The sequence below is a fragment of the Aspergillus ochraceoroseus genome (assembly GCF_002846915.1).
Source record: "Aspergillus ochraceoroseus IBT 24754 chromosome Unknown P175scaffold_6, whole genome shotgun sequence".
NCBI classification, from domain to species: domain Eukaryota; kingdom Fungi; phylum Ascomycota; class Eurotiomycetes; order Eurotiales; family Aspergillaceae; genus Aspergillus; species Aspergillus ochraceoroseus.
The window spans coordinates 609,163-627,783 of NW_024468481.1; the positions used below are offsets into that span (position 1 = coordinate 609,163).

General features: G+C 42.7%; 6 protein-coding genes across 6 annotated transcripts; 2 read left to right on the forward strand and 4 right to left on the reverse strand.

The window, feature by feature from the left end:
* Window positions 1-2,334: 2,334 nt before the first annotated feature.
* On the reverse strand, window positions 2,335-6,618 carry P175DRAFT_0558769 (inositol polyphosphate kinase VIP1). The gene is made up of 3 exons (XM_040900864.1): window positions 4,057-6,618; window positions 2,660-3,995; window positions 2,335-2,586 (listed from the first exon to the last, which is right to left on the reverse strand). Exons 1-3 carry the CDS (start codon window positions 6,470-6,472, stop codon window positions 2,523-2,525), a joined length of 3,816 nt encoding a protein of 1,271 aa, XP_040750595.1. The 5' UTR covers window positions 6,473-6,618; the 3' UTR covers window positions 2,335-2,522.
* Window positions 6,619-7,845: 1,227 nt separating this feature from the next.
* Window positions 7,846-8,223, reverse strand: P175DRAFT_0533630 (U4/U6-U5 snRNP complex subunit LSM6; the record flags this gene model as incomplete). Its single annotated transcript, XM_040900075.1, has 3 exons — window positions 7,846-7,868; window positions 7,929-8,042; window positions 8,118-8,223. The coding sequence occupies 3 exons, from the start codon at window positions 8,221-8,223 to the stop codon at window positions 7,846-7,848; spliced, it is 243 nt and encodes an 80-aa protein (XP_040750596.1).
* A 218-nt stretch (window positions 8,224-8,441) lies between these two features.
* Window positions 8,442-9,820, forward strand: P175DRAFT_0502727 (small ubiquitin-related modifier domain-containing protein). The gene has a single exon (XM_040897454.1). It carries the CDS (start codon window positions 8,590-8,592, stop codon window positions 9,790-9,792), a length of 1,203 nt encoding a protein of 400 aa, XP_040750597.1. The 5' UTR covers window positions 8,442-8,589; the 3' UTR covers window positions 9,793-9,820.
* Window positions 9,821-10,253: 433 nt separating this feature from the next.
* On the forward strand, window positions 10,254-10,786 carry P175DRAFT_0533632 (RNA methylation protein TRM112; the record flags this gene model as incomplete). Its single annotated transcript, XM_040900076.1, has 2 exons — window positions 10,254-10,439; window positions 10,544-10,786. 2 exons carry the CDS (start codon window positions 10,254-10,256, stop codon window positions 10,784-10,786), a joined length of 429 nt encoding a protein of 142 aa, XP_040750598.1.
* Window positions 10,787-11,370: 584 nt separating this feature from the next.
* Window positions 11,371-15,067, reverse strand: set1 (histone methyltransferase SET1; the record flags this gene model as incomplete). Its single annotated transcript, XM_040900865.1, has 2 exons — window positions 11,371-11,474; window positions 11,533-15,067. The coding sequence occupies 2 exons, from the start codon at window positions 15,065-15,067 to the stop codon at window positions 11,371-11,373; spliced, it is 3,639 nt and encodes a 1,212-aa protein (XP_040750599.1).
* Window positions 15,068-17,361: 2,294 nt separating this feature from the next.
* Window positions 17,362-17,721, reverse strand: P175DRAFT_0403674 (uncharacterized protein; the record flags this gene model as incomplete). The annotated part of the gene is made up of 2 exons (XM_040893004.1): window positions 17,362-17,628; window positions 17,653-17,721. Coding segments are annotated over 2 exons (336 nt in total), but the record flags the coding sequence as incomplete, so codon positions are not given.
* Between the last annotated feature and the right edge of the window lie 900 nt (window positions 17,722-18,621).

The following is an 18,621-nucleotide window of genomic DNA, read 5'->3' on the forward strand; positions in this document are numbered from 1 at the left end:
TTTATAATATTTAAATTTTTTTTAGATATAAAAGATATAATTAAGTAATTAAATAAAATAAAATTAGGAAAGTTTTTTAATATTATAGAGTTAGAATAATAGAAGCTAGATATTAAATAAAAATAAAATATTTATAGCTAATATTAATAATAATAATTTTTTAATAACTAGAGATAGTTAGTATATTTTTAAAAATTTTAGAATAAGATAAGGTTATAAAGTAATATATTTTAAAATTTAATTAAAATATTTTAGATTAAGAAAAATATTAAAGAATTATTAAGTATTTTCTTTTCTAAAGTAAGGTATTAAAACTTTATAAAGTAAGTATTAAAATCTAAATTTCTTTATTTCTAATTATAGAGATAGTTTTAAGTATTTTAAACTTAATTAGGATCTTTAAATATTATTTCTAGATAATTAAATAAATTAAAATAATCTAGAAATTAAAAGATATTAAATTTTATCTTAAATAAGATTAATTTATAAGCCTTTTTAGTTAGATATCTTATTATATAGGTTAGTTAGATCTTAATAGCTAGAAAATAATCTAGATTAGTATTTATCTTACTATAAATTTATTATATAAAGTAATAAAAATTAAAATAAGTATTATTAAATTTTTATAAATTAGAGAGTTTCTTATTAAGATAAGTATTAAAAAAAGAATAAATAAAAATAAATATAAGTACTTCTATTATATTAGTTACTATAATTTTAATAAGAGGAGTATATTTAATAAGAATAAGAATAATAATAAGAATAAGTATAATAAAAATAGTAATAATTTATAATATAATAAATATATATTTTAATTTAATTAATTTTTATTAAATAATTTCTAATTCTTTTTTCTAGTATAATACTATTTTTTTATCTTAACTAGCTTTAAGCTAGCTTTATTAACTTAAGTTTAAAAAATATAGATCTCCTTTTCTAGTAAATTAATATAGTTATTATAGGACTTAAGGTAGATAATCTAAATAATAAGATTATTAATAATATAACTTATAAATTCTTTAATTAAATCTATAATTAAGGATAGTTTAGATTATTCTAATATATTAGTAGTAACTATACCTAGGATAAAAGCTATATAATATTATAGTAGGTAGGCTAGTAATAAGTATAGCTAATAATAGAGTATATATTCAGGCTATTTATATATAGGTCTAATAGATAGAGATTAGGTCAGGATAAGGATATAACTTAAAAAGCTATAACAGGATTAGGAGTGATATAGCTTAAATACAGGAATAGAGGTAGACAGTCAGGGCAGAATCTAACCAGATTGGTACACAGCTACACCATGACATCCTGACTATTATATAGCTCTTTAAGCTACATCCTTATCCTAACCTGACCCTGACCTATTGGACCTATATATAGATAGCCTGAATATATACTCTACTATTAGCTACACCTACTACCCACCTGCCTGCCGTGACATAAGGTAGTATCTTGATATATTAAAATCTTATATAGTTTTAAGAATATTAAGTTTTTTTTAAAAGTATAAGATATTAAGAGTATCCTTAATTTATTTTTTAACTTTATAATAGTCTTCTAATATAGTAGTAATTAAATAAAATAGATTTAAAGTAAGATAGTTAAAATTTTAAAGAATTATATATTAAGCTATCCTGAGTATTGAGCTGTTGGGGGCGCGCAAGGCGTGACCCTGGAGACTAGGTCAGAAGGGGCGGTTATAATAATAGTAATACCCTATAAAATTGTCCTAATGCTAAACTATATATAGTAAGAAAAAAAATCATATAATAAATAGGTGTGGTATTATCAGGTTAGGGGGTGTGGCAGGATCGGGAAGGGATGTGGTTGGATCAATATAGGGTGTGGCATTAACAGTCCCCTATAAATAAAGATTAAAAATTAAAGTATTATTATAGAGAGAGTATAGAATTTAAATAACTTTATATATAATAAATTAAGTATTCATGTTACTATAGGGGGTACATTAGGATACTACATTCAGTAACTATCACTATTACCACCAAGTAAAGGCTTAGTAACACGTGATATAGAGTATTTAGGCCATTATTTTGCCCCAGACCTTCATATTTCCTTCAAGCATCTTCTTTCCATAGTTTTGACCTCTAAATTGAAGTCTATTTCAGTCATCAAATTTGACGACGACCATCAATATATATGATATGGTTTTACTCAAGTTACTAGAGGGCCTTTCTCTCTCCTATTTACCTGAATAGTTAGTTATATTCTGTCGAACTTTACCACTGAGCTAAAAAGGTGTCAAGACGGAGCTTTCTAGCTGATACAGTATTATATTAGTTCACATATTCCTCCTAATGCTTTTTAATGACCCTATTACTTATATTTATATGCATATATAAATAAAGTCTCTGATAAACTAGTATAGTTACAGACAGGTCTTATACTATTTTATCCATTCAAATACTTACTCTACTAATAACATGCAAACCATACACATACCAAGGACCCTTTCTAATGTGATGTAATAAAAGTACATGAGCAAAGAATACCTACTAGGATCTAGAGACAATTTTATCACTTAGATTCACAGCAGTAAATGTTTTTGGAAGTTTAACCCTAGGTATTAATTAGCAACACATAAGGAAATTCCGAGGTCCTTTCTCAAAAGGACAAAAAATATAGGACTCACGTGGTGAATTTTGCTTTTAGTGTTTCGATGACCTCTTTCCAGTCCTGATGGGCAGTCAAGCTGCGCCTTGGTGCGCATCCGATTGCATGCCTTGAGTCAAGCTGCACATCGAGGGGTTCAAACGCATGACAGCCTGGACTAATCGAGATTCGGATCGAGTAAGAATTTGTCGAAGATTCGCAATCCTTGGCCTCGTAAAGCTCGAAGCAAATCTGGGAGAGGTAATCTAGCTCCGGAATAGCCGACCTTGCTATCTTTGTCTGGATCCCGCCCTCTAGGATACAGTTCAAAAGAGTATATATGTGCGACTCTTTTGTAAAGTAGAACACAGACTTCGCATCTGAAGACGCCTGAACCTCCTCCAGATCTCTAACTATATCCTGCAGGAGTGGCAATGATGTTAAAAGACCAATTTCTAGCTTCTCAGTGTCGGTGATGCCGTATTCTTGAGGAGTTATGTAATCGAATAGAACCTTTGCAAGCTTATATAGCTCCCTCAGCTTGGAAAGCCTAGAGTCCAACTTGGTCTTCGTTGAACTGGAGCCAGGGTAGAGCTTGAAATAATGATCATAAGAGGCATCGAGGGCCCTCAGATGTGGAATTGATTCGAAAGTATGCATTCGTCGTTTGAGTCCAAAGCGTTGAACCAAAGTCTGATTTTCGGGGGTTTCGTCGCCCTTTTGGTAACCTTCATGGGGCTTCGTCTCAGTGATAGAATCTTTGCGGGAAGCCCTTCTCAAGCTGTCGCCTACATCCTCATCTTCACCCTCATCACTGTCTGGTGGCATAAATACCCACTCGAGGAATTGTCGGTTATGAAGAGCGTCGAATTTCATGCTATCATAGAGTTCCGATAGTTTGCTTGGGTCAACTTTTTCCGTATCACAAAACTCGGCAAAAAGCTTTTCCCATCTTTCCTTGAAAAGCAAAGGATCCTCGCCAGTACACCACCGTCCTTGAATGGAAGCCAAAGCTGGGTTTTCATTCGGCAGAAACGAAGGGCGTTGGACTGTAGAACTTTCCGAAGCTTGGGCGCTACTTGATGAGCCTTGCAAGGAGCCGTCGAGCTTTTGGAAATTGTGTCTCATAACATCTCGGTGAAACTTCATCAATTCAACAACAGTCGATAAGACGACCGATGGTTCGGGAATATTTTCTTTAGGCCATGTAAATTGAGAAGGTGCAGACCCCTCACGCAGGAGCAATTTGAGCTTCTTCTTTACTTTGTCCATAACATCCTTCGCAGCGTTCGAGTCGTCCAGAAGGTCTTTTCTGACTTGAATAAAATCATCCGGAAGCTCTTTCTGATCAAGAAAAGAACAGGCCCATATTTGAGCTGGCATAATCGATTAGTGATAAACAACCAGCTGTAGGAGGAGATCTTTTTATGAACTTACCACTGGTACTCACTCTCCGCTCTGAACTGGTAAAGATTCGAACATTATTCAGTGCTTCCTTGTTCATGAGCTTTAAATCATCTCGCATATTAAGACCGAGTTCTTGAGATTGATAGCGCGCTGCGTGGGTTGGTTCGCCTCCCCATTTTATCACAAGTTGAAGTTTATCTAGTATGAGATCATTTTCAACAGCAGAAAACCTTGAGAAAGTGGCACCAGATATAGAATCGCTTCTAGTCTGGGGCCTACTCAGGCTCTCATTCTCTTGAGATGAATCATTTAGGGAGGGCGAAATGGGGTCTTTCTCAGCCCCATCACCTAGAGGAGTGGCCAAACACGATGACTTGTCCGAAGATTCTTCAACTTTCCGTTTGCGGAACATTGGCTTTATCTGAACTTTTGTTCCAGGCCACCCGCCCTTCTTCTCTAAAGATGTAAGGAGTAATTTGAGTTTATCCATGTCTTCAAGTTCTTGCGCCATTGCGACACCAACCGCTTCTGAGACACTGCGTAAGGCCGACTCTCCCTTGATGACAACCTCTTCCTGGTGCCCCTTCAATAAGTCAATAAAGGGCTGACTGTGAAAAGTGAACTTGAACTTTTGTTTTGGAGTTCGGTCAGCGTGCCGGATAACGGCTACCATACCCTTCAGCTTCCAGGAATGCTTTGAGGCTGGAGGAGGAGGAGGAGGAGGAGGAGGGATTCCTTCGCCTGGTATTTCCGTGGACGCAGAGGGTTGCTGAATACTTTGGACGGAAGAAGATCCTGATGGTTCTTTTGTATCTGTGCTCTTCTGGCTGCTTTCCTGCTCCATGCTTTCGCGGTTAGGTGTCGTGAGCCCGGCCAAGAAAGATTCGGAAGAACTGGGTTCAGGTGTTTTAGGGACGCTTTGACTACTGTATAGCTTTGACGAGCTAGGTGACTTCAGCAAGGTTTTTAACGCGTGCCTGTGGGATACCGAGTGTCTCCATGGATGGTTAGAGTCTGACGAGATTGGCTCGGATGTTTCTATGGTGCCTTCGCGTCTTCGCTTCTCATTGATGAAAGTGTCTCTCAGAATGCTGGCACACCTGTCATAATAATCGTTATTATCCTTGACAAAGCTCCAGCCATTCACATCAATTACATAACTTCTCTCGCCGACTCGAAGCATATCAAACCCGCAGATTCTCTGGCCAAACCCGTGAGAAATTCTGGATGCTATCGATGCCTCCTCTTTACTCAGTTTTGTTATATACCTTAGCTCTTTTCCGTGCGTATTGCGACGGACTAGTCCGTCAACCACCGGAGACTTCCTCGTTTCTGCGTGACAAAAATCTGGCCCAACGGTGTAGGCCTTAACGTCCTCGGCATTATCGACCCTCAGGAACTGTTCGTATATGTAGCTCGTGTCTTTTTCTGTGACTGATCGTGGAACTACCAACTTGGGGTCGTATTCAGAACTCTTGTTCCCAACCTTCCGGAAAAGACGCCTACCGCCGCCCCCGTATTGTTGATCGTTCGGGAAGTAAATATGGATATTATGATCTTCTCCATTGACCGGCTTTTCAACGAAGGGTTTTCTAAAAGCCTTGCCGTCAACAATAAGAGAATCTCCGTCCTCCGAGATAGCCACGCTCTTCGTTTTGGAAGCGCCTCCTCCTGTGCCGTCGACGGGGCCTTCAAGTTTAACTCCGGTAAGCTTATATATATGCTGGGCAAGCTCTGGAGACTCCAAGGTAGGCCCGCCATCACGGTTGACTTCTAATCTTTTGGGGGTAGGTACGCTCATATGATCTAGGATTCGCAGACAGAGACGGCGGTCCCACAAAACCTTCTGCATGGGCAAATCGTTGACACAGAATGGCTTCCTAAGTTTTGCGTATGCGATAGCTTTATCCAAAGGAAAGCCGTCAGAGAAGAAGGCGATGAGAAAATCACACACAGGCCAATTCTCCACCGCCTCATCAAGGATGACTTTGTCACCGAAAACAATGACCTCGAAGTCACCCTTGGCTTGTAGCCGTGTTAAAATATTCTGGCTAGGTTTGCTCCTAGCTTTCACATCCAAAGCACAAACGCCAATTTTCCCCATAGTTGTGGGGGCAGTTTCATACTCACTGATGGAGCTTGCAGCAGTGCTCCCACTTAGTCTCCTAGGCGCTCGACTGGAGGATCGGGTTGAAAAATATGGCCCTCGACCAAAATTCTGTCCCTCCAATGCATTTTCGGAGCGGTTTTGCTTCAATTGATGGACTTCAGCACCATGTAAGTTGCCCCTTATGGAGCCGGACGCCGAGGAATCACAGGATAAGATGGGTAATGATTTTTCCCGATCGGGACCAGCACTAGAGGAATCGGAGAAAGTCTCTGTGATATCCTTGGGAATTGGGGCATCGACGGCATGACCGTCAGAACTGGGGACACTGGAATCCATGGAGAAACTTGAACAGAATGCTATGCACGAGAGATGGATAGGCAGGTCACTCTGGAAAAAAACCCCAAAAAAAGGTGGGGGAAGTGACTAGATAACTCAAGCCCAATTTCTAATTCTCAATGATAGCAGAACCACCGGCGGTAAAATTGTTTTTTTTTTGGGGGGGGGGGGGGTAGGGGGGGTTTAACGGTATTTATGGCCGATTGCGGATACTGAGATAGTTTCCCGATTTGATATGCCGGAAAGGTCAGCCCTTCTGAGCTTATTAGACTTGTGTTAGAGAAAGAAAACCCGGAGCCTATGAAGTCAAGACAAACCGTTACCCGGGTCTCCAAATCTTTGAATAGTGTGCCACAGTTTGTTGGGAGCATTGGCATATACGAGGGCGATGGTAAGAAATTATTTCATATATAATCACATACCCTAGAGGCCCAGCTAGATAGTAGAAACACCTCTTACCTATAGGCTAAACTTATCCTTCTGGGTGTAGGAATCGTTTTCAGGCAGTTGTCCTCATACTGAACCGAGGACGCTTCTCTCTCATTTGGATAGTCATGTTAATTAAAAGGGCAGTCGCCACTGCGGTTCCAGTGGGCCGCCATTTTGGTTGATGACCCAATCTTTTCTCTAACAGTGACTCTGTCGATAAGATGGTATAACGACTGGAGGTGACTATGTGGCAAGAAGATGAAGATGATGACGCATAATATAGGGGTAGTTAGTCAAGTAGATTACCTAGTCGTTAACTAGGTATTATGATTAACTAATGTTATAGTTAACTAACTACCTCGTACACCTGTTAACTAACTAAGACGAGAATCATTAATTAACTAATCAACATTCCTCCTCTCCTGCCTTCTAAAGTGAATTGCCTGCGGTCAGATGGAGCATTCCTATGGGTTTCGAATATCCAGGTAGGGTTTGATGTTTTCCATCATACTTTCCTTCCTGGTATATCTTGCTAAATTATACCCAAATCCTAGTACCATTTTGACCATCCGACGGAATGGTATACTAATAATAATTTCAAATGTTCAAGAAAAAAACCACCGAAACTACATGGCTTGCACCTAATAGTTTTGCTTTGTCAGTATTTCCCAGATTGTCCGTCAAAATTTTGGCATTTCAAATTAAAATAGATCGAACTCTCTCTTTTTAGGTAATTGCAACATTCATTATCATGCCTTCCATGACCATTCTGTAACTTCTGCTTTCCTTAGCATCATTGTAAACGAGATGCGTACCATGAATTGCGCTGGGATGGTATGATCTGAGCTTTTGTAAGGGTGAGGGGATGGGCGATCAAGAGATGGGACGCTGCTATCAATCTTTGGCGCATTGACCAAAGTCTTTGAGTTTCTAGTTTGGGTATCTCAATTTGCGGCAATGTATAGAACTAAATATAGTGGAAGGGGAGTTAGCTTCATTTTCTACCTGAATACGAAAGAGGACGTACCATTATTCCCACGGATGAAGGCATCACCATAGCTGCGCGTTGACTGCCCATTTACATACTCTTGGGATTTCTCCAAAGCAATGTTCATATAGCCATCTACTGACTGGAGTTCGCCTATCGTAGTTAATTAGTACCTCTTCTAACTATCGATAAGGCGAAATAGGAGAGAATATTTGGGGGGAAACAAACCCTTGTACACAACACCCGAATTCAATTTTACTGTCACCGAAGCTCCAATTATCTCACCTAGAAAGGTTGATGGGTCCTTTCCTTCAGATAATGCACCATTTTCCATCCTTGAATGTTGTTGTTATCGTGTTTCCCTTGATATTGTGAGGGCAGTGAGATAGATATTGGTTGACTAGTCCCGTATAATTCAATTCAATCAACCTCCGCGGGGAAATAATCCTTGAGGGGAGCAGTCAGCGCTAGTCTCGAAATAGAAAGCACGTGCCAGCACTTCCGAAGTACTGTGCTTCTTTTATTCCTCATAGAAATTTACTACACGTCTCTCGGCTTTACATGCAGAATATGAGACTGTAACTATCTACTACACTTAATGGGAATTAGCGTCTAGCTTATTCTCAACTTCGTTTTTTTTCAAGATAATTTTTTGCCTTTCAATTTGATAATACTTTTGTTGATAATCTTGCAACTGCAGATGTCTGCTTCGCATCAACCCAAACGTACCTTTTTTAATAAGCCTTCTTGGGCAAGCAGAGGAGATGAGGATACAGACCCAGCGTTTTACCGCCGTGCTGGACAAACTTACAAAGATATCATTGCTTCAAACAAAAATGATCGGGCAAGGCTAGCGGGTTCTTTTCCCAACAGCCCACAAAAGCGTCGCCGTATTTCAGATGAAGCTCGTTTAACGAGTAGGGCCGAGGAGAACTCTGATAACAATTCTGGCGGAGGCAAATTCCAAGAGGATATTTTAGAAACCACGAAACCTTCAGATGGCGCTTCGCAGGAAAGTCCCGATGGTGATGTTCGCCTGATGCAGACGACCCTGATGCCCGATAATGCCATATCTCCAGACAAGAGTCCCATACAGAGTTCACAAAGCCATCAGCCACTGAGTCCAGAAACAAACCCTCCTTCACCGCCTCACCTGGACACAATCAGTAGTAATAGAGAAGATACTTCTATTATGCATGATTCGCTGGGAACAATGACTCAAGTCGAGTCTGCGATGCTTCATAGTGATGTGAACTCTACTTACGATAATACTGTGGTCCAGATCCTTATTACCTCCAGTATTAAGCATACTAAGCCACTAATTGTTCATCGAAAAATGGCACAATCTTTGAAACGGGTGCGCCTAGCATGGTGTAATCGCCAAAATCTTCCAAAAGACCTTCATTCGTCGATTTTTTTGACCTGGAAGGGAAGAAGGCTCTTCGACGTGACAACCTGCAGGAGTCTGGGAATTGATGCGCAAAGTGTTATCAGCCAAGATCTAGCAGCGCCCAGTGAGTTGGGCGGCAATCTGGATAACATTCAAATCCACATGGAAGCTGTCACGGAGGAACATTTGATAACTAATTTTCAATCGCAAGAATTCCGTACCACGCCAGGTTCATCGCCGACAACATTTACATGTCCCCAGACAACGGAGACTTCTCATTTAGTCCAGATTATCATGAAATGCCCGGAATTTGATGATTTAACGCTTAGTATCTCGCTGAATCAGCAGGTTTTTGAGACTGTTACAGTGTTTCGTGATGCCAATAACATTTGTGAAGAGGTACAGGTGTATTTTTCATTTGATGGCGATCGATTGGATCCTCAGTCTTGCTTCTCGGACTATGAAATTGCCGATGGGGATCTTATTGATGTTATAATAAAAAACAAAATATAAGAACAAGTTATATGTATTTGTCCGCCCCCGTGTCAAAGACCTTGTTTTTAACCTTGCCTGGATTGTAACCAGGGTCCCTAATCGTCCAAAATTACTATGCTATGCAAAACATAGATGCTAATCTAGGAAATATAAATCTTAGCTGTCTAACACATAAGGGGAAGGCTCCATTGTGTGATATCTAAACAGGCTTTTAATCTCATCTATATATTCATTATTTAATACATAAGTCTCTCGACATTTAATAATAACAACAAGGAAGTATACAGATCCAGAAAAGCACGTTGAGGGGTGGGGTTATCGATAAGAAAGAAATCTCTCTCTCCCTTGACAAACTTTTTTATCTCACATTCTTAATCCTCCCCCGCGCAGAACTGTTTCCACGCACTAAACACACCGTGATCTTTTGAAATTTATCGATATTACTGCAAGAAAAAAAAGAAGGGGAGACGAATAAAAAAATGAAGCTCCTCACAGTCAACTTTTTGACATGTGCTGTGAAAGCCTGCAAAGGATCACCCGCTGCATTTCCTCTTCATTTCCAAGATGTTGAACTCGAGCAACAAGATGTCGATTTCCAGCCCGAATTCATCCGTAATATTGTCCCTCGGGTTGATTGGGAAGGACTTCATAAAATGGCCAATGAGGTTCGTCATCACCGTGGTCTTTACCGTCATCATCATCATCATCATCATCATCGACCTTGCCGAGCAGTATAAAAAAGAGATTTTACTGACTTTTGGGGGGGGAGGGGGAAAAGCTCAACTTCCCTAATATCCCGGAGACCAAGCCCGAAGGCGAAGCACTCAACAATGAACAGCTGTTGAGAGATCTTCACCGATTACTTCTAGAGACCCAAGTTATAGAGGGAAAGCTAATTTGCGGAAATTGTGGTCATGAATATATGGTTAAAGAAGGAATTGCAAACTTCCTTCTCCCCAGTCACCTAGGTCCGAGAACGCAACCACCCCCCTTCCCCTCCCCCTTCAACTGAAGGCGATTTGCTGATTTTTCTTTCTCTCTCTCTTCCCTCTGGACTGTTTAGTTTGACGCCTCGTGTGCATGCGCAAAATACCCACCGAGTTGAAGCCCGAATTTGGTCTCATTTTTGATGACAGGCAAATGCAATACAATGGACGAGTTTGCGAAGCATTGGAATGTGAAGCGGAAGCCTTGCCCTAGCAGTCGGCCGTTGCTCAAACGTTTGGCATGGTTGCATTCCTAATATTGAAAGTGCATGGTCTATAAACTTGATCAATTATGTCTGTGTGGTTGGAACATGACTGTAGTGTGATCTCCTATGATACATGGCAGTTACAAGTTATGCAGGAATAACCTGTACACATTATAACCCTTAAATGGGGATGGCAGCAACCAATTGCGACCGACACATGCACGCCTTCACCTAGAACTCCACAAAGCAAATGGACGGCCTTACTCGGGGGGTAAATGGCCGTGAAACAAAAATTAACACGAGGAGGAGGAAACGTTGGGAGACAGAAGGGATGGACAAAAATGGGGAGGAAGGAAGGATAACTCCTCCACGTATTTTAGAGCAGACTGCTATGAATATGAGTCTTAGTTCAAGAATCCCTTGCAACCCGTCGAGCCGCAAAGGCATGGAATTCGGTCATCACTGTCCCACTCCCTCTCGAACTTGTAGTCGTAGGTGAGCTCCTCATCTGCAATGGGGTTAGCTTATGGCAAAGCATGTTGGGTTTGTGTAACAGGAAAGCATACCTCTTTCGATGTCCCTCAATGCATATATAACAATACGCTTACTACCGTCAACTTTGATAATCTTGGCCGTGCAGTTAGGCGTACAACTGTGGTTAATGAACCTAGCTATACCCCCCCTCTTTGTAGCATCGATGACGGTGTTTTCGTCAATGCGGAAGAGATAACTACTTCCGATGCCGCTCTTCAGGTATTGTCTTTCTCTCATGTCGGCAACTTGTTGCCGTACCTTCTCTCCCACGTATTCAATGATCATCTCGTTTGCGGACATGTTGACCTCAGCATAGAGGCCCCAATTGTGGATGGCTGATCGCGCGAAGCGGACGGGCTTCTTTCGTTTCTTCAATTGGTTGAATCTGAGTGCATCGCTATCACCACTTTGTGTTGGAAGAGCTTGCTTTTGCGCATTAATATCCGCAATGAGCCTGCGGTTATTGACTCTTGTCGATCTGGAAGTTGATTTGGAAATTGTCTTTGCCGCAGCAATGCGAGCCGCCTCAGCGGCAACACTATGCGGATCGCTTTTGGCCTTTGCCTCGCGTTCTTCGCGGGCTTTCTGGACTTTGATTCGGTGCGGTAAATATTTGGATTTTTCCGACTCAAGAATCCTTTTCCTTCCCTCAGTGCGGGCAGCGCCTGTGATATTCGGGACATAGTAGCCATGAATGCTGGCCAATTCGCGTGCAGGTCCAATATCTCCAGGGAAATTAAGCGCCTTGATTTCTTTCTGTCTCCATGCCCAAGCAGATAAGTTACCAACTTTAGACCTCGGTTGCTCAGTCAGGATTTCACGAAGGAATTGGAGATCCTCATCATCTTTTACGAAATTTTGCCAGCCGTCAAGATCCATGATGATAGAATCGTCGTCTTCGACAATTGGCCTGGGCTCATCGCTGGAGACTCTCCACTCGATCTCCGCTCTCGTCCCATCATCGACCGTATCGATGTGTGGGTGTTTCAGGTCGTCATGGTCCTCTTCAGTATGGAGCTCCCCAACGAGTACAGATTTTGCGTCTTCATCCTCGCCTGTTGGCTGCATGCCATCCCGAGGCGGTAAGTCTTCAGATAAATCAGGAATCCTTTCGCTAACGCGATCCTTGTCGAGTGCTTCCACAGAGAGTGGCAATCCAGTAGCCTGTTCATCATCTTCGTCCATAGCAGACAAGCTGCCGTCTTCTTTATGTCTCTTTCTTTGATTGAGATTGTCACTGACTCTTTTTCTCTTACGGGACGAAGGAGAAATCTCGCGGTTATCGGACTTCAACTCTCGAGTTTCAAGTTCACTCTCATCCGCTGGCTGTTCTGTTGAACTCTCCAATATTTCAGATGAGGATTCATCTTCTTCTTCTTCTGACTCTATTGTTGCTGAGCTCATTCGACTTGGAGGACGACTGTCCTGATCGTCCGTGTCTCTGGCAAAGAGAGTGCGTTGCTCATCATCCGAATCTTCAACATCATGTAATTGCTGTAAGCGGTGATAAAGAGGTCGGACTTCTTTCCTTCGCAAGGGCTGTTTGCGTCTCTCATCTAAGAAGACAGCATCTGTACGATCGAGGTGGTGGGACTTTCTGATCCGCGGAAGCGCGAGAATATTGAGACTAGATGCACCAAATGGATGGCGGCCATTGGACAGCTTCATATTTGAGTCGGGCGTGCCATCTCGGCTATCCATGTCAATCCGAAACATTGGCCGCTTAATTCCTTCTGGGTCAGCGATTCCCAGCTTCTTTCTTCTCTCCGCATGTCGTTCTGGGTCTAGATAGTCATACAGGGCCGGTGCAGCGATGCGTGACTTCACATCCTCGAGAAGTTTATCTTTCAAATCCCTGAGTATGATGGCCAGTACTTCCCTGCATGGATCCAAATCCAACGCCCGCTGCTTTTTCTCTTCCTCGACGTCCAGGTCTGCCTCTCTTTTCAGTCGTTCTATCTCGGCTCTTTCCCTCCGCTCTTGTTTCAATCGCTCGGGGCTTGGACTGCGCTCGTATAGGGGATTGCCGTAGGGCTGACTCTCCATGTTCATGATATACGTGAACAAAGGCTTCATATGGCATAATTTGTAGCATCGGTCCGTCTCCTCTTCACCGCGTCTAGAGTTTTCAAATATGATATAATAACCGGTCTTGTCGCATCGAATATCTTTCCAGTTAAACAACTTGAGCCGCTTTTTCAAATGTGGCACAGTCGTGCTAAGGACAGGAACGTAACAATGTGCGATGAAGATATAAGGATCTCGCTTCATCTGGGTCAATACGGAGGTTTCCTCGACTAATGAAGGTATCGTAGGTTTGAAGAAGCTTGCTCTTGGTCCGTCAGGAATCGTGGTGACCGGGCGCATCGAAGATCTTCCCGAGGGACCTTTGGGGGCTGTCGGTGGGGGCTCGTTCTTTTTTGACTGGACATCTGGTTTCGGTTCTTCTGCGACTGGTAAAGCGTTTTTGGACCCCATTCTTTGAGACTCGATGGCCCTTGATACAAGTTTCCCTGAAATCACACCATCACGGTCCAACTCAACCCTGATGCGATGGTTACCAATACGTTGCTCCTTCTTGCATTCATAGAAAGCACGCCTGGCAGCGCTTGCTGCAGATACGGGGCCACCTCTGTGGAATGCCTCGCTATCCTTGTACTTGACCGAACAAATTCCAAGGAACCTACCGGTGATCGGATCGGTGCGATTGTTTATCTCTGCTATTTCGCCGAAGCTGGAGAAGAGCGCATTGATCGGGGCAAGAGGAGTCAAAGGGTCGAAACCGGTGATGACGATTTGCACGGGGGGGCCGGGTCCCACTGTGGTTGCTGCATCGTAGGGCCAAGGTCTTAACGCATAGGGTGCTGGCCGATATTTCTTTTTTTGCCTGCAGCCAGCACCACGCGAATAATTCGATATACTCAAGCGGGGGTCGAGTGGTGGTTCATCTTGATCGTTCGCGATAATATCCACGTAGCAAGGTTTCTTCCGCTTCTCTTTCGATGAAGATCGCTTTTCGGTGTCGGGGTCATAGACCAGCTTGCAACCCTTGACGGTTCGACTTTGAGATTGTGGCGTTGGAGGGGTATGTAGCGGCGTCATGGCAGACTTAGATTCACCAGACTTTAGATTAGGGTTATTTTCTTCGATGACCCCATCAGCTATCTTCGTCTGGGAAGGGCTAAGTTTGTTATGTGGGGACGACTCTGCATTTGTAAGGGGAGTGAGTGTATCCAAGCGTGTTTCATTTGAATAGCCTGTACCAGTTCCGGATGAATTAACAGCTGGAGTACTCGTTTCTCCAGGACTCGCCGATCCATCTCCTGTGACCTCCGCGCGCGATTTTGTGAGGCCGGTTCCTGGTGTTGACCCCAAGGAGATATCGCCGTTCGCTAAATTTTCAGGCGCTTTGGATCCGGAGGAGTCTGTGGACTCTTCACTATGATGCTCCTTCTCCGGTTGGGCTTTTGACCGGTGTCGCTCTCGAGTGGCCTTGAAGCGTTTTTGCTGGATTACTGACGGAGCTGTAGGGAAGAAGTCCGCAAAACCTGCTGAGGAGCGCGACATGGTGAGAGATGGCTACACGCCAAAACTGAAATAGATGCCACCAACTGGCAGCATCCTTGATAGTTCCTACCAACTAATGCGCGAATAGATGCACAAGAACCCTCCGGACGCAAAAGCGGTAAAATCCGATGATGACTTCGCGGGTAGGAAAGGCAGGGGCAGCGGCCGCGTCAAAGGGAAAATTAATGGCAAGAATAAAAACTAGGCGAGAAGAAAAGGCACCGCTTGAAAGGAACACGGCTTGAGTGGAACGAAGGAAGGTGAAAAGTTCCAATTGAGAAGGGTGACAGAACACCAACGGCTTCCATGCGTTCTGGGCCTACCAACGCGATAGAGACGCGAACAAGGTTGCTCACAAAAGGAGAAGTGGCGGGGGAGGGGATTTCATAAGGCCTCAACGAAAAGCGTTCGATGTTTAGCGAGCAAGAGGAAACTATGGGGATATGATGAAATCCCACGCTCCTGTGTGGTGGAAAGGTCTTTTTGGTTGGGAGAGAGAATTCGACAAAAGAAGGGAAGAAAGGAAAAAAGTTTGGCGGCGGTAGAGAATAGACAAGTTATCAGGCATTTCTTGTCCCTGCGTTTCCAGATACGGCAACAAATTTTCAAACGATAGCGCTCATCAACGGAACCACGAAGCGCACCCAACTTCAGCGACTCCAGCGGCACGGAGGAAGGGGGAAAATATGTATTGATTTGGGTAATAAAAAAGGATTACTACCTACCTAAATGCTTTCTGAGGTTTGTCTCGCGATTTGGCAGACGTGTCAGAGCAGTCTTGCGATAGAGTCACATCGCGCTCGCTTCACCTCCGCCGCTCTCTAAGTTACTTCGGACGGCAATCAGCTATTTGTTCGCATTTCTAGGCTCCCTCTCTTTCCTATTTTTATATATTTGGCAAGGCTTATCGCTATTCTGGGTACACGGACGGTTGTTCCGCTCGCTGTATCGTCATGCGCATGCGTCCAGGGGAGCGGGCGGAGGAGCCGAAACCATTATTCAAAGCCACCGATGGTACAAATTGCATGAATTTGTGAGAAGACCGACTGTTGGAGATAAATATGCAGTGTGCTAAGGGAGAGAACGACTCTGACCTGAATACCGTCACTGGGCTGCCTTGGCTGCTGTGGTATGTGTTCTCACTGCGTACCTAAGCCAATGTAATCTTCGAGAATCGAGTCACAGATTGGTGTAAACTGATAGAGTCTCGTTCACTTGAATAAGTGTAAAATCGATGACATTGCAACTAGAATATGAGGACCTGTGAGAATAACGCTGAAAATGACCGCTACTAAGGCCACAAACAGCTGCAGTTCCCACCCATAATACTGGAAGTTGTTGAGGGGAAAAAAAGGTCAATAACGTTCAGAGCCAGTGTAAGTCTTTTCAGCAAGAAGTCAACTCCTAGTTCTACAATGCTTGATCCCAAATTTCCGACTTGCAATCCTATATGGCCTCTCAGTAGAAGATCCATGGCCGTCAATGGCTAACTGCTCTGTTTCTGACTCGCTCATATTAGCCTCGCGCCTCATCGCAATGGAGCCCAGGCGGGACACGAACAGGCTATTAGCATACCTTAATTCTGCAGAGGCTCTTTTGGTAATCATATGTTTTTAACTCAGAATAATCATTGGCGAAAACAGCAGTCCACGGCGCGGAATATTCTACCAGGTTGTGAGCAGGATGAGTGGAAATAACAGCTACATGAAGGAGAACATACAAATTAGTGAGTGAGAGGACGCACAGTCAATTATAATCCAATCATCAATCATATTTTCCTTTAACCAGGAATGATAGTTACTTCCCTCCCTCCTTGAACTGAGAGATATGTGATCCCTAGGCAATTTAATCGCCCACTTCTTCTCTGGAATATAAAAGTCAACATGACCATCACTGGTTCTAGATTATTGACTGCAGATTGGTACTCCTCGGCCTGCCTGTTGATTAAATAACTTATAGATTATTATTACTACTATATTTGTATACTTCCCTCCTCGAAAATCCTGCTCAATATCCCGGCAGCTTCAGGCGTCAAGTCCTTTCTAGCAGGAAATGAGCAAAAAAACAGCCTGATCCTCAAGATAATGGAAAACTTGAGCATTATCCTTCAAAGCATCAAGAAGATGATCTTTTGTTGTTGTCCTAATAAGTTGGTGCTTAAGGTCATGATAATGCTCCTAAACTAGAGTTAGTTGTACAAGCAAGCCTGAAGCTATATAGCCTCAGCAAATTCATCTGGTGTAAAAATTAGGCCGGCCTTTGAAGGATTGTCGCCAGGCTGAGGGGATAATATAATACGTTGCGCGGGACCAAAGGTAACTGGAGTAAACCACACGCGGTCTACCTCCAGGCCTGTTGTAGGGCTTCCGTAGGAACAAAAAAGACAAATCTTTTATGTCTTTGCCTTGACCAGACCTTCGCTCTTTGATGATCGTGTTCCAGAAGCAATAGTCCGTGTATGAACCCTGAGCCTTATTGATAAGGATTACAGTCTTCGGAGCAAAAAATTCCTCGACACTATATCCAGGATACCTTTGTCGTAGGAGCAAGGCGAATTGGGTCTAGGGTCATTGCTAGGAAAAGACTCCGAGTAGAAAGGCATTTTTATGATTCTCGAGATAAGAGTCCCTTGAAAGTTCGGATAAGACCGTCTTCCGCTTGCTGGCGTGTTCCATTGTATACTTACTGTTGCCGGTGAATGCTGAAACCACTTCCGATGAGAATCCTCATGGTCTAATAGAAGATGGTCACATTGCTGACACTTCATAATAAAAATGCTTCTGGACAGGCGCAAGGAATCTCATATTTGCACTTGATGACTGCTGTACACCGGCCTGTGTATTGAGGTAGAGGACACAAGGGAAAGAAGATTTTGCGGCAGATTGTGAGAACTGAGAAGGAAAAGAGAGAAGTGAATAAGTTGCCTTCCAGTAGAATCAAGCTACTGCGCCGCTCACCGCCTAAACGTGATGACGGCGTATTGAAGGGGTTCGATGTCAGATACGAAGAAAAGAGATGGGAGAGGAAAATATGATCTCTTGATTATGGCTAACTTGTTCGACCTCCACAGATCAAGAAGAAGATGATGAGATGATAAAAGGAAGAAACAGGAAACAAATAGTAGCAACCAGAATATTCATTATCCGCCTTGCTCCTTTCCCGATCCGACCATTCATAATCCCATAATTTCATAATTCCATATATTAACTACGTCATAAATCCATTCCCCCCCAAACAGTATTAGGCAGCTATCCTGAAAGGGGAAAAGCTAATCCTAAATAGAAATTTACAGGTCCTTCGAGGTTTACACCTGTATTGTTAGACTGGTTAGAATGTAGGGGTTATTATAGTTGTCTGTTTTCCAATATAGATTAGATTCACAGGCTGTCGCTGGTGATGACGATCCAGGCGATAATGTGATGGTGTCTACAGTGTAGATTTTAAGAGCGGGCATAAGCCGTGTTGGAGTGATTTAATTTACCGTACTCCGTAGTTAGATAGTACTTCACCAAACTAATGTCAGGGCTTCTGCCAGATATTGCATGGAAAATGGG